This window comes from Diabrotica undecimpunctata, chromosome 8 (assembly GCF_040954645.1).
Source record: "Diabrotica undecimpunctata isolate CICGRU chromosome 8, icDiaUnde3, whole genome shotgun sequence".
NCBI lineage: Eukaryota > Metazoa > Arthropoda > Insecta > Coleoptera > Chrysomelidae > Diabrotica > Diabrotica undecimpunctata.
This window is the reverse complement of record NC_092810.1, coordinates 83,299,851-83,313,638: the sequence shown is the minus strand read 5'-3', so window position 1 is coordinate 83,313,638 and position 13,788 is coordinate 83,299,851. Positions and strand designations below refer to the sequence as shown.

Sequence of the window (13,788 nt, the reverse complement as noted above, 5' to 3'; positions counted from 1 at the left end):
AGCGACCGAAGAGCAGGCCTCCGGTCATTCATAGTATGTACATAAAAAAAGTAGTACAAGAGAGATATGACAGCGGGGAAGTTTGTTTTGACGATTCCGCTCGTACGTAATGGCGGCGGCGCTCCAGTCACTCTAGGTGTGGGTATGACCAATAGAAGGATGATTCACTGTTATTTTTGAGCGTCGACAAAGGTTATTCTCGCGTTATGAAAAAGAACAGAATGACAGTGACAGGTGGATCAAGATTTTAGTACCACTAGGGAGCGGCCATGTAGGCGCTATTATTGCTTCTAAAATATGAAAGAGTGGGGCAACAAATGCAACTTTAGATATTTTTATATGTAGATGCCCCGTGGTCGTAGAATAAGATTAAATTTTTGCGTTTTATAAAATTTTTTAAAGAAAATTTTATTTTATTTTTACTTTTATTAAATGAATCTTTTTAGAAAAAATATTATGATTCAAATTTTTAATTGAAATATGTACAAATCTACAAATAATATAACTAAAACTCTCTTCTTATAAATTATAAATAAAATTAATTAAAAGACAATCACCGGGAGATAAAGCTCAAAAAATTGTAAGGTGTTTCGATCAAAAAACAATTCCTGATCTTGTTAGTACGCTAGAATTGCTTTTTAGCACATACACCAAAGAATTATTTTTTACAATTAGAAAATTCGAAATTGTGAAGTACAATTTCGGATTTTTAAATTAAATAATAAATAAGTAAGTCTCAAATAACGCCTCACTAGATCTCAACAAAGGAAGATAAGAAAAAGGCAAAAATGGCTGCTGGGACATATACCATAGCAAATACTAAGAAATCCAAATCAGCAACATCCGACGATAAAAAGAGACTTCGGGAGAATACCATAACCCCCCTCGTAACAGAGTTGCTAAGAAACCAAGGTGCTCTAACGAGCAGACTAGGTCATAAAGCACCCTGACAAAAGTATTCAGAATAGTGGTAGCACACAGACACCATCCTGATACTCAACTAGATCCTACTCAAGCTAATTTGATCATTAACAAACTGAAGCAAGCACTTGATGAGGCTCCTATTTGAGGTCAAAATGAACTTCTGCAGTTCCATAAAACATCGTTTAGGACGACTGTGTGAATGCGAAGTGACGAAGTGGTGAAAACTATTGCGGGCCCGTGGGAGGGAGTAAACTTAAATATAATTGTACCAAATAATATGCACAAGCGCCCAACGGTCCTCACCCGCGTCCCCGAGAAAAAACTTGACGAAGAAACTATCAGGACCCGTCTAAAGAGGCAAAATCAAGACCTTAACACAGAAGACTGGTTGGTAAAACAAATTGGGAAGCATGTCAAGTAGACCTGGAATATTGTTTAGGTAAGATGTGGGTAAGATGAAAGGCATACATTGAACGTAGATGTGGCCGCCGTACAATTTCATTGTCATGTCAGCGCTTAAAGATAACTGTCTTTAAGCGCTGTGAGGAATTTCAACGGGAAAGTACCCTGATGGAATGAAAATCTTGCAAATTAAAAAAGATAAGTCAAAATTGTTCAAAAAGTTTGATGAAAAGTTCTGAGAAAATTAAATTTAATTTTTGGTTGAAAAATTTTGAAATTTTTTAAAAGTGGTTCGTAAATTTTTGGGCACGAAAACAGTATAATAAAAAGATATGTGACGGTTTTTCGTAGTGTTAGAACAAACCTATTTTTAATTCAAAGTTATAAAATATTATTTACATGTAATAAAAAAAAATAAATACTTTGAATATTGTAAATATCGTACCTTTTTAAGTTTTAAAATTAAAAATTTAATAATTTAATATATTAAAAATAAAGATTTTGTTGTGAAAAAAAAAACAAAAAAAAGACAGCTTGCAAATCAATGGCATCGAAATTTGATTACACGTAGATGCATAAGTTAAATAAATTGCTCCGTTCGTACTCCTTTCCCACTTCCCCCTAACTACATCATTCATGATGGTTTTAAGCCGACGGCCACGGTTTGAGTTTATGTAGTCACAACGAGTCACAACCGTGACCAAATCGCCCATTTGAATTGAACTGTCCTTCTATATGCGTCTATATTCTTTGGTATGACATAGCGGGAGACGCATGTGCCGTGTGCCGTCGAAGAATTGAAGTTTGAAGTGAAGATATGAATATTGGTGTAGGTATGCATTTGCAAATTGAATTTTTGTCTGTGATGTAATCATCTTAAATTTTAAAAAAAGTTTGAAACATTGTTCCACGATCGTTAAAATGGAACACAATAAAATGGTACTAGTGTAATAAGACGGAAATATGTAAATTTATAGGACTTTTTCTGTATATGTGGTGTAAAAGTGTAAATGCAATTGTAAATGGCAGAGCCAGAAATTTATTAACTTCCTTAAGAGTAAACCAAAATGCACTAGGATAGAATCCTATGAAATTAATTGCTCATAGAAAATATGAAAGTAGGAGAAAACAATTTTGTAAGTACAGGTGATAAATGTAATTAAATTATTTCCAGTATAAAACTGTACAATTTGTATGTTATAGTTCTCTTCGATCAATTTTGAAAAGCTTCTTCATTAATTATATCCTATGCTTTTTATATTGTATACATATTTTACAAACAACGTGTCTGCTTTTTTTGTAAATCATTTCTGTTTACAGTCTCATATTTCCATTTTGTTGCAAACAAATAAAATTGTGTTTTCTATTTACTGGACTCATATGGAAATTTTAAAATTCTCTGATTGTTTTACATATATCTTCATCATCAAACATTTTGTATCTGATCCTGAATGTAGGTCTCTCACAATTGCTTCTATCTGTATCTACGTTGTGCTGTTAAGTTTATAGAAATGATGTTTATACCCCTGTTGTAATAGTACCCCATAGTAATTTCTTAAAAATGTCTTATAGAAACACATAATACGAATGCCAGAAAATACGATTGCTAAAAAGCTAACCACAGGAACACCTGTAGGAAGAAGAAGCAAAGGCCGACCGCGAATTAGGTGGTTAGATGGAGTTGAAACCGACTTACGGATATTAAAAATCAGAAGATGGCAACATGTTGCCAGAAACCGAACAGAATGGCGACGAATCTTAGAGCAGGCCAAGATCCACAAAGGATTGTCGAGTCAAAGATGATGATGATGATGTCTTATAGAACAAGGGTGAACAGTTTGGGAGAAATGGTGTGTCCTTGCCTTATTCCCCATTGTAGTACCTTATTACATGTTTTACTTTTATTTAAATAGTTACATATTTCACTTTAATTATACATAGTCACATATTTTCCTTTTATTGTACATAGTTACATATTTTACTTTAATTATACATAGTAACATCTTTTACTTTTATTTTATACATAAACATAGTTTATTTTTTATTTGTTTGTGTATAAAATACATTAGATTACATATGTTTGTGTATAAAATACATTAGATAAATAATAAAGCTCTAACATATACACACATGGGCGCACACACACACGGACATGAATACACACATACAAGTAGCATAGCAGGACTAAAGCGCCTCATGCTGCTCTGCTTTATTCAGTAAATTTGTAAGTAGCCTCCCATAGCACATCAGCGTGGAATAAGGGGGGTAGGGGTGTGGAGGAAAGCCTGGGGAGCATTGGGGCTAGGGAGTGGTCCCTAATTTACTGGGACCAATCCTTCTTACCTCAATGAATTGTATGCCTGAATATCCATATGGGTATGCAAGCCTCCGCACGTACGGCTTACTTAGTTTGGATGCTTGCTTTTGTGTAATTCCATATATTATTTTGTAGGTCTCAGTGAATAGATGGTTAAGTTCAGAATGGAACCTAGTTTTGTGGATACAGATTCCTACACAGGGATACAGGTAATGACCACAATGGCAGTGATGACTTAGATCCATATAATATCAATCAATATATCTCTGTGATTCCTCAATTTTTATAAATTACAGAAATAAATAAATTTTTAAGAAGATCTGTTTTTATGTTGTTGTAAAGGAAAACAGATATAGTCATAAAATCATGAATACAAACGTATCCTGTATCAAAGCATATGTCTCTATCTGATATGTTATACATTTATGGTATATAAAATTGCATACATGTATACTACATTTTTGGACAGAGAATAAATTTTGGCATAGAATAAGTATTTATTTATTATGTTATGACTATATTTATTTTCCATTAAAATTCGGATTTTGAATTTGCCGCCTAATATTCAGGAATATACTTTTTGAATTTCCCGAATGACATTCAATACATACTTTTTTGAATTTGCCGCCAAATATTTTAGTTAACGATTCCAGATGCATTTGGCGCTAGAAACTCTCTCCTCACCCTTTCTATGGCACTTACCTTACTAGGGGGATCTACTCTGCCGTCATTCGAATTCGACAGTGAACGAGCGTGTACGTGTTAGTTTTCGACGCTCTACTAAACTTATAACTTTCTTAAGTGCATTATTCATTTCAAGCTAATTGTTTCGATTTAATTATGATGGATTGCGATAATACGGGTAAGAACTATTGTTTTTAAAAACAAAATAACTTAGTTCAAATAATCTATCATTAATTTTGAACACGACAAACATCACCCTGTTCATAATGTATTTGTTTACATCAATAACTGTTTTAAACTACTTCTTAGTCCGTCCCTGTCATAATTTTTGTTATATACTTGACATATATAACTAAGTAATTCTATAAAAAATAGCCGCGCAAATTTGCGCTTTGTTGAGCTAAGCCCCTTTGAAATGCTCTATGTCAAATATAGCAAAATATCGAATTTGCGTTATTTTGTATTAAAATCGTTTTTCATTTATTTCAGGTCTACCCGCTGCATCGAGTACTACAGTAGTGACTCCTCTATACATATTTGACCAACTACAAAGTCAAATTTGACCAACAATAAATGAAAAACTTGACTATTATGAGAATTTTCTCCTAATGGAGAAAAAATATAACCTGGAAAGCTTTCGAACACGATTCGACAAAGTTCTTATATAAAATTAGAATAGCTCAGAAAATAAAAAATATAGAAACAAACAAAGGACTTAGACCTTGAAAGTCTGTATGAGGTAATTAAAAAATATATTCATGAAGCGGCAAATGAAGCACTGGGAAAAGTTGAAAATCGGAAAAAAAGAAAACCTAAATGGTTGTCAACGGAACTAGAAGAGAAAGTTCTCAAGAAAAAACAAACATATCACATATGACTTCAATCCAAAGATCCTCAAGACAGAGAAATATACGCTAAATGGAATAGAGAAGTTAAAAAAGACGTGGATAAGGCGAAAAATATAAACTGGGAGGCTAAGTGTGATGAACTGGACAGATTTATGGGTGGAACAAAAGTGGCACAAACTTGGAAAACATTAAAGCAGTTTAGGAAAAATGAGAAAAATGAAGACAACATTTCTCTCATAAAGTTAAATGAATGGGAAGAATATTATACGAAACTGCTGAAAGAGGATAGAGTAGAGTACAGATGGGAAAAGATAAGGGAATTAATAGACAACAGAGACGAAAGACAGGAAATCCCTATAATAACATTATCTGAATTGACGGAAACCTTAAAAGAGGTTAAAAACGGAAAAGCCGCAGGGCCTGGAGACATTCCCATAGAGCTGGTTAAATATGGGCCGACTGCACTTTTAGAATTAATAGTAGACTTTTCAATAAATGTATGTGTGGAGACCAGGAAATTCCTAAAGATTGGAATAAATCTTATATAAGCTACATATATAAGAGAGGGAATAAAAGAGACTGTTCAATTTTTTCACATGCGAAAAATCATGTAAATTTTTCGCTGTATTACAAGCTACCATTCTACCACAATTTTACAATTATTTCCCGTTCTCCAACCCTTCCTACTCACATTTTAACCCCACTCCATTAGAAATACAGACAGTTGTAAGATAGCAAAGAAGAAAGACACTCTCTTGCCTGTTGTCTCTCGATGATAACAGACACTCTCTCTTGACTGCTGACTGTTGCTAGAAACAGTCGTCCTCTCTTTCGTCTGCTGAGTCCTACTAGGCAGACGTATAATCTCTCTATCGCTTGGTATAGACTTACCACGCTTTTTCTCCACTCTAATTATCTCTCTCGCTTATAGTTACGCGAAAAATACCGCAAGTACTATTTTAAATCGTGTACAGACGCAAATGTGCTATATCTCGTGTGATCTCAGTGTTAGTACCGCGAAAGACGTGTTCAGAAACCGGTAACCGGACAGTTTCCCCGTATGAAGAACAACCGCGACTGAAAGCCTCTAAATACCGCGAGTGTGTGTATGTGCAGCAGAAGAATTGGTAAGACTTTGTATAAACTTAATTTGCTATAATCTGTATAACCTTTTACCACATATCCTAATTTATTTGAACCAGCCCTATGTAATACAGTCCTCATCAACTGAAATTATATTCATAATTTCACATATGTACACCCTTTTTGTACATATTGTGGTCTATTCGAGTCGGATATAAATCATAATATCATAATCTCTCTCTCACTCTCTATCTCTCTGTCTCACATCTTGATTCTACATAGTTTGGTACACTTTTGAGTCATATGTAAATCCTCATTCTCTCTGTTTTATTTCATGCTCGATTAAACATATTTATTTTGATCCAATTAGGTTCAGATAAATCTTATCTCTGCTGTAAATCTCATTTAATTTGGTCCTTCGAAATTATGTATTTCTATATATGTGTATATGTTTTTTGATATATATGTATATACGTATGTATTGATAAATCGATATATTGATAGATCCTTGTTTAATAATTCTTATCTGTGTAAATTCCAATTTTATGATTCTATTGTTAAAGGACGTTAGAAAGTCAGGTAAAATTACCCATTGATAGATACCTGTGACGTAGTAAAAATCCCAGTCTTTTGTCAACCAAAGATACTCATTATAATCCCAACTAATTGTATTGTTTTTTGACCCGTTTTGCCATAGGTAGACATCTAGGTAAATAATTTGGGATAATGTCCTATTGTTCTGAATAATAAATTTTTACAAGAATTCTAAGCTGTTATTGTCATTAATCCCTATTATAATAATCGCTTTATTCAAATCGCTTGATGACACAAACTAAATTTTTACAATAACCTCTGCTCTTAGAAAGTATTTGCATATTAATTGCTTTATTAAATCAATTAAAATTATCTCAGTGTTAATTTAAATTAAATTCACGATACCAAATATAATTTTCACACAAAAAAAAAAACAAGAAACTGATAATCTCATTACACTCTTATATACATATTTTTTCTCTTCTCTTTGTACCCTTTCCAAGGGTCTCTAGGTTTTATTCTCTTTATCATTCATTTCTGTCTGGTACACTCTTATTATACTCTATATAACAATAATATACTCCAATTCAAAATGGCAGAAATTGCAGAATATTTTTATGCAATGAACGTTTCACAAAGAAATATCGCCAGAATTGCGAACGTTGTTAGTTCAAATGAACAAGGCCTCTCTAATTGTAGAATTAGGGAATATATTACTCAGCTTAGGGCAGCTTATAAATCGTATTTGGATGCTTTGGAAAACCTGGCTGACGACGAAACTATTCTCGAAAGTGAGGAAGTAGATATTACTTATGAAAAATATATGGATGCTTTATGTTTCTTAGAAGAAAAACTGGAAACTAAACAGGCTTTTAAATTTGATACAAAATTTAAGGCGAATACTTCCAGTAAATACATTGTTAAAAGTACTGATTTGAATATAAATGGCCAAAAAGAAGTTAAAAATACATTTTACTCTGACTCCCTCCCCAATCAGTTCAAACAGATGCAAGAAATAACTATAAGTACTTCGTTTCGTTCTGCAATTGTTCAAGCTCAGACGCAAGAGCTTCAAAAGCCGACTGATAAAAACACTTCTAATAACATTAGTACTCAAGATGTAATAGGCCAGCCTCTCTTAAAAAATGTGTTACCAGCACAAACAGTCAGTTTTCAAACTACTCCAGAACAAAATATGATTACTGAAACTATAATATCTGCACCTCCCGTGCTTCTTAACATTTCTCCCCCACAAATATTACAAGAATCCAATACCTTGGTTTCAAGTCAAGTTTTACATACACAAAATGTTTTAATCTCTGCTCCTATTCTAAAAACTGTCAATTTGTCTTCATTGGTTATTGAAAACTTAACTCAAGTACCGCCTTCTTGCGGTGTGCAAGCGGAATTGGCAAATATACCTCCCCAAACTCATATACAAATTCAAGATATCTCTCAACCTGAAACTTTAAATGCTCTAAATACACGACAGGTTAATAAACTCTCTATTCAAGCTCAGAATATATTCACTCCCACTTTCTTACATTTCAATAAAATTCCTACACAAAAATCTATTGATTTATTATCAATTGCAACACCTTGTGAAGGTGATGTACATGTCAATTTTTTGAAAATTATCCCTCCTCGGAATAAATCCATAGCTCCTCCACTAATACACGAAAATCAAATACTCCTCTCACAGCCTCGTATTGACACGGATGTCATCAAATTTCTCTCAATACAAACTGTTCTTACTCATACCCCCTCACAATCTAATTCATTAGATTCAGTCGAACCTGCCTTTTCTTCTGTTACCGTGGCCCTACCATTCGTAGAGGGCCAAGTAACAACAGCTACTGCAGTGCCCAACAATATTCTGTTACTGGAGGCCCAGTCTGCATTGCCGCCTCCTGATGTGGTGAACGTTAATGTAACGTGCCCTACTCCGTTGTTTACTGTCTCTCAGGTTCAAACTTTTGCTAACCAAACCACGCACTCAGTGGCTTCTCATACTTTAAAAAGGTTTGCAAATATCGACTTGACCAGCGCCAATAACTTGGAAAGGATACACATACCTTATTCTCAACTACGGTCGCTTCTGAACATTCACGGTTTCCAACTCTATAAAATATATTTAAATTCTCGTGCCTTTTCAAATGAGCATAATATGATCTTCACTTCAGAAGTTAATCTTGACTTAGTTAGTAGCTTCTCTAAGGTCCTAGGTATTAACAGGTTACCTTATCAAGACGATTTTTCTTTTAAGTTGCCTATTTGTGAAGAGGCGCCTCCCTTAACAAAAAGAAAATTGTGTACCTATGTTTCTCGAATGTATAACTCCTTAGGAAAACTCTTATCTTTCAGAGTACACTCTAAATCTTTCTTACAACGTATCTGGTCATTGCCCTTAGACTGGGACAGTGATATACTGGATGACCTATTAATCTCGGATTGGAAATCATTATTGGATACATACCAATCAATATCTAAAATTACATTTCCCAGATGCCTGACACTTCCACTGCTTAAATCGGATATGCAATTACATTGTTTCACCGATGCCTCTCAGGACATTTATGCTGCTTGTGTCTATCTTCGAGTCGTGTATAGTGACAACACAGTCACGTCTCGCCTCATAGCATCGAAAACTAGAATAGCTCCACTAAAAAATAAACTAACTATTCCTCGGTTAGAATTGTCTGGTATCTTATTAGGTGTCACTCTTACTAGAAAGGTACTTGAGGTTCTTTCAAAAAACGTCACAATATCTGAAGTTCACATATTCTTAGACAGCCTCATCGCTTTAACATGGATTTTAACAACTAAATTTACATGGAATCCATTTGTACTTCATCGTGTCAGTCAAATCAAAGAATTAAGTAAATCCTTTTTATTTCATCATGTAAGTTCCTCTTTAAACGTAGCAGATTTGCCCTCTAGAGCCTCAGATATCACTCAGTCAAATTTAAAAAAATTTTGGACCGAAGGTCCCCCCTTTTTAGTTTCCAGTGTAATAGACTACTCTCAATTCAGGATAAAAGAATGGACGGGAGATTTACTGGAACTCAGACACACTCAGGTCACTTTAAGCACAACCTCTGACATATCTCAAGTGAATAATACCCTTGAAACCCTTTTTAATAAATGTTCGTCATTTTCAAAAATTCAGAGAACTCTGGCATATGTTTTTCGTTTTCTCTCAAATCTAAGAAAAAGACATACTAATTCACCTTTAGAATTAGGACCACTGCAAGTTTGTGAAATAAGCTCCTCCACCACTGTGATTGTTAAGTACATACAATCACAGGCCTTTCCTAAAGAATTTCATGAGTTAAAACATCGGAAAATAATCTCTGATAAAACTATCAGGGCACTAAACCCCTTCCTCTCTGAGAAAACTGGACTTCTTCATGTAGGTGGTAGATTAGAATTTGCCCCTATCTCTTTCGAACAGAAACATCCCTTGCTACTACCATCTAATCATTCAGTTGTCAAATTAATGATAAAACAAATGCATGTTAAATTGGGACATGCAGGTGCCTTGACCACGTTGTCAAATTTTCGTTCGAGATATTGGCCTATCTCTGGACTAAGACAAACAAAGAAGATAATACATGACTGTGTGAAATGTTTCCGTTTCATGACACCCAAGTCAACACAACTTATGGCAGATCTCTATCCCGATCGTGTTCTTTCGACAAGACCTTTCCAAAAGGTCTCAGTAGATTACGGAGGTTTTTTCATGATCCGATCCCCTCATCTTAGAAAGGCTCCATTATACAAAGCATACATAGCCTTCTTCATATGTATGACCACCAAATGTGTTCATATCGAACTTGTCACCGGCTTAACAGCTGATGCTTTTATTCTCACCCTTAAAAGATTTATTGCAAGGCGGAGTGCTCCCGAGATTATATGGTCAGACAATGCTACTAATTTCTATGGTGCCCGCAATCAGCTTCTTGAGTTAAACGAACTCTTTAAAAGTAAGAACTTCTCGCAGAGGATTACTAATTTCTGCTCTGAAAACTCTATTCGTTTTAAATTTGGAGTGCCTCGTAACCCTTTTCAATTTGGGTTGCATGAGGTAGGGATTAAAGGTGCCAAATACCATCTTTATCGTCTTGTAGGAAATGTTCGTTTTACCTTTGAAGTTTTTTATACAATAATTTGTCAAATCGAAGCCATTTTAAACTCAAGACCTATCACTCAGCTCTCAAACGATCCAAATGATCTCTCAGTCTTAACGGCCGGACACTTCCTTGTAGGAAAAAGTCTCACAAGTCCACCAGAACCAGATCTCTCAGAAATACCACAGAACCGTCTTTCCCTCTTTCAGCATATCTCGAAAATTCATCAAACCTTTTGGAAAAGGTGGTCGGTGGAATATTTGCATATGACCCAAAGTAGGAGTAAGTGGAACATCGCTACTGATCCTTTAAAGATAGGTGATGTTGTACTTATTAAAGATGAAGAGACTCCCCCACTCCTCTGGCCTCTGGCAAAGATTATCGAAGTGCTCCCAGGCAAAGACTCTCTTGTTCGAACTGTTAGGGTATCCACACCTAATGGCGAATATCTTAGGTCAATAAAGAAAGTAGCTAGGTTACCCTTTAACCAATAGTGGCACTTTCTGCCAAATATGTATATAGTTTCTCTAGACTTTAGTTTCTCTAGATTTTAAATAGTTCTTAGTTATCTTAGTTTTTACAACAATGTCCCTAATGTATACCGGTTTACCCCCGTTCTCGAAGTAACTATTTGATACCCTATTCCAGTGGCGTAACTCTTCTCGCTCGCCCCCAGTATGTTCAATTTTTTCACATGCGAAAAATCATGTAAATTTTTCGCTGTATTACTAGCTACCATTCTACCACAATTTTACAATTATTTCCCGTTCTCCAACCCTTCCTACTCACATTTTAACCCCACTCCATTAGAAATACAGACAGTTGTAAGATAGCAAAGAAGAAAGACACTCTCTTGCCTGTTGTCTCTCGATGATAACAGACACTCTCTCTTGACTGCTGACTGTTGCTAGAAACAGTCGTCCTCTCTTTCGTCTGCTGAGTCCTACTAGGCAGACGTATAATCTCTCTATCGCTTGGTATAGACTTACCACGCTTTTTCTCCACTCTAATTATCTCTCTCGCTTATAGTTACGCGAAAAATACCGCAAGTACTATTTTAAATCGTGTACAGACGCAAATGTGCTATATCTCGTGTGATCTCAGTGTTAGTACCGCGAAAGACGTGTTCAGAAACCGGTAACCGGACAGTTTCCCCGTATGAAGAACAACCGCGACTGAAAGCCTCTAAATACCGCGAGTGTGTGTATGTGCAGCAGAAGAATTGGTAAGACTTTGTATAAACTTAATTTGCTATAATCTGTATAACCTTTTACCACATATCCTAATTTATTTGAACCAGCCCTATGTAATACAGTCCTCATCAACTGAAATTATATTCATAATTTCACATATGTACACCCTTTTTGTACAGAGACTGTTCCAATTATAGAGGTATTAGTGTGATGAGCTCTGTGGGCCGATTGTACGGCAGAATATTAAAGAAGAAGGTTGAAAGACAGATACAAGATATTGAAGAACAAAGCGGCTTTCGTACCGGGAGATCCTGCCTTGATAATATATTTATCCTACGACAAATAATTGAAAAGCGTGTTAAAAGAAGTAGAGAGACCCATTTGGTATTTATAGACCTTGAGAAAGCATATGATAGTGTCCCGTTAAAGAAAATGTTTGAGGTCCTCGAAAGGTCCAGATTGGATTCGACGTATATCCGAGCGATATATAAATTGTACGAAAATGCAGTTAGTTGTGTAAAAATTGGAACCAGAACCTCAAATGAATTTAAAGTCACTAAAGGCCTAAAGCAAGGATGCTGTTTGTCACCGACACTCTTTAAAATATACGCCCAAGAAGCATTGAGGAATTGGAGAAATAAATGTAGATTTATGGGCATCGAAGTGGGACAAAAAACTCTTTATACATTGTTGTTTGCAGATGATCAGGTGGTGGTTGCAACCGATGAGGAAGATATAAATTATATGAATCGAAAATTATTTAAGAAATATGCCAAATGGGGGCTTACTGTAAACATAAGCAAAACAGAATATTTAAAAATTGGAGGAAATACCACAGATCTGAGGCTTGAAAACGCAGTCATAAAAGGCTGCAACCAGTATAAATATCTAGGAAGCATCATATCAGCAGATGGCAGAGTTAAGATAGATGTACAAAACCGAATAACCCAAGGGAAAAAATGCATCCGAATACTGAATTCATTACTGTGGTCTAATAAAATAAAGATGCATACCAAACTTCGCGTATACAGAGCAATTGTAGAACCAATTACCACATATGGTGCCGAATGTTGGACGATGACAAAGAATGAACGAGATAAAGTAGACGTTGTGGAAATGGATTATTTTAGAAGGTCATGTCGAGTATCGAGAATGGAAAGAATCAGGAATGAGGAAATACGAAACCGTACAGGAATTAGAGATACTCTTTCAGATAGAATACAAGGAAGGCAATTACAATGGTATGGTCACGTGATGAGAATGGAGGAGGAGCGGTGGCCAAAGCAAGCCTTAATGTATGTTCCTCCAGAAAGAAGGAAAAGGGGAAGACCACCAAATTCCTGGAGAAGAGAAATTACAAAAACAATGCAATCTAGAGGCTTAGAAGAGAGAGATTGGAGAGATAGGAAAAGATGGAGGCTGAAATGCGGGAAGCGGCAATCGCCGTAGGACCCCCGTTATATGATATGATGAAATTCACCCTAGATATTTTGTAAATTAAATTTGTCAAACCAACTTCTTCTATCAATTTTCTATTTACGAGAGAGATTTCAGAACCTAAGTCTATCGAAATTTTTATGGATGTTTCATGTATAAACCCATTTACAAATTTTAAATTTGATCTATTTTCTTTGTCCTTATGTCCTGCCAGTTTAATAAATTCTTTTGGGTGA

At 35.2% G+C, this 13,788-nt stretch overlaps 2 protein-coding genes across 2 annotated transcripts in view; one reads left to right on the top strand and one right to left on the bottom strand.

The window, feature by feature from the left end:
• Window positions 1-13,788, bottom strand: part of LOC140448468 (uncharacterized) — a 375,096-nt gene that overhangs the window by 188,094 nt on the left and 173,214 nt on the right. The window lies entirely within an intron of this gene.
• LOC140448955 (uncharacterized) lies at window positions 7,988-11,416 on the top strand. The gene has a single exon (XM_072542093.1). The coding sequence runs from the start codon at window positions 7,988-7,990 to the stop codon at window positions 11,414-11,416; it is 3,429 nt and encodes a 1,142-aa protein (XP_072398194.1).

Bases quoted from the DNA above. Each gene is read 5' to 3' on its own strand.
- LOC140448955 (XM_072542093.1), top strand. From the start codon at position 7,988: ATGATTACTGAAACTATAATATCTGCACCTCCCGTGCTTCTTAACATT.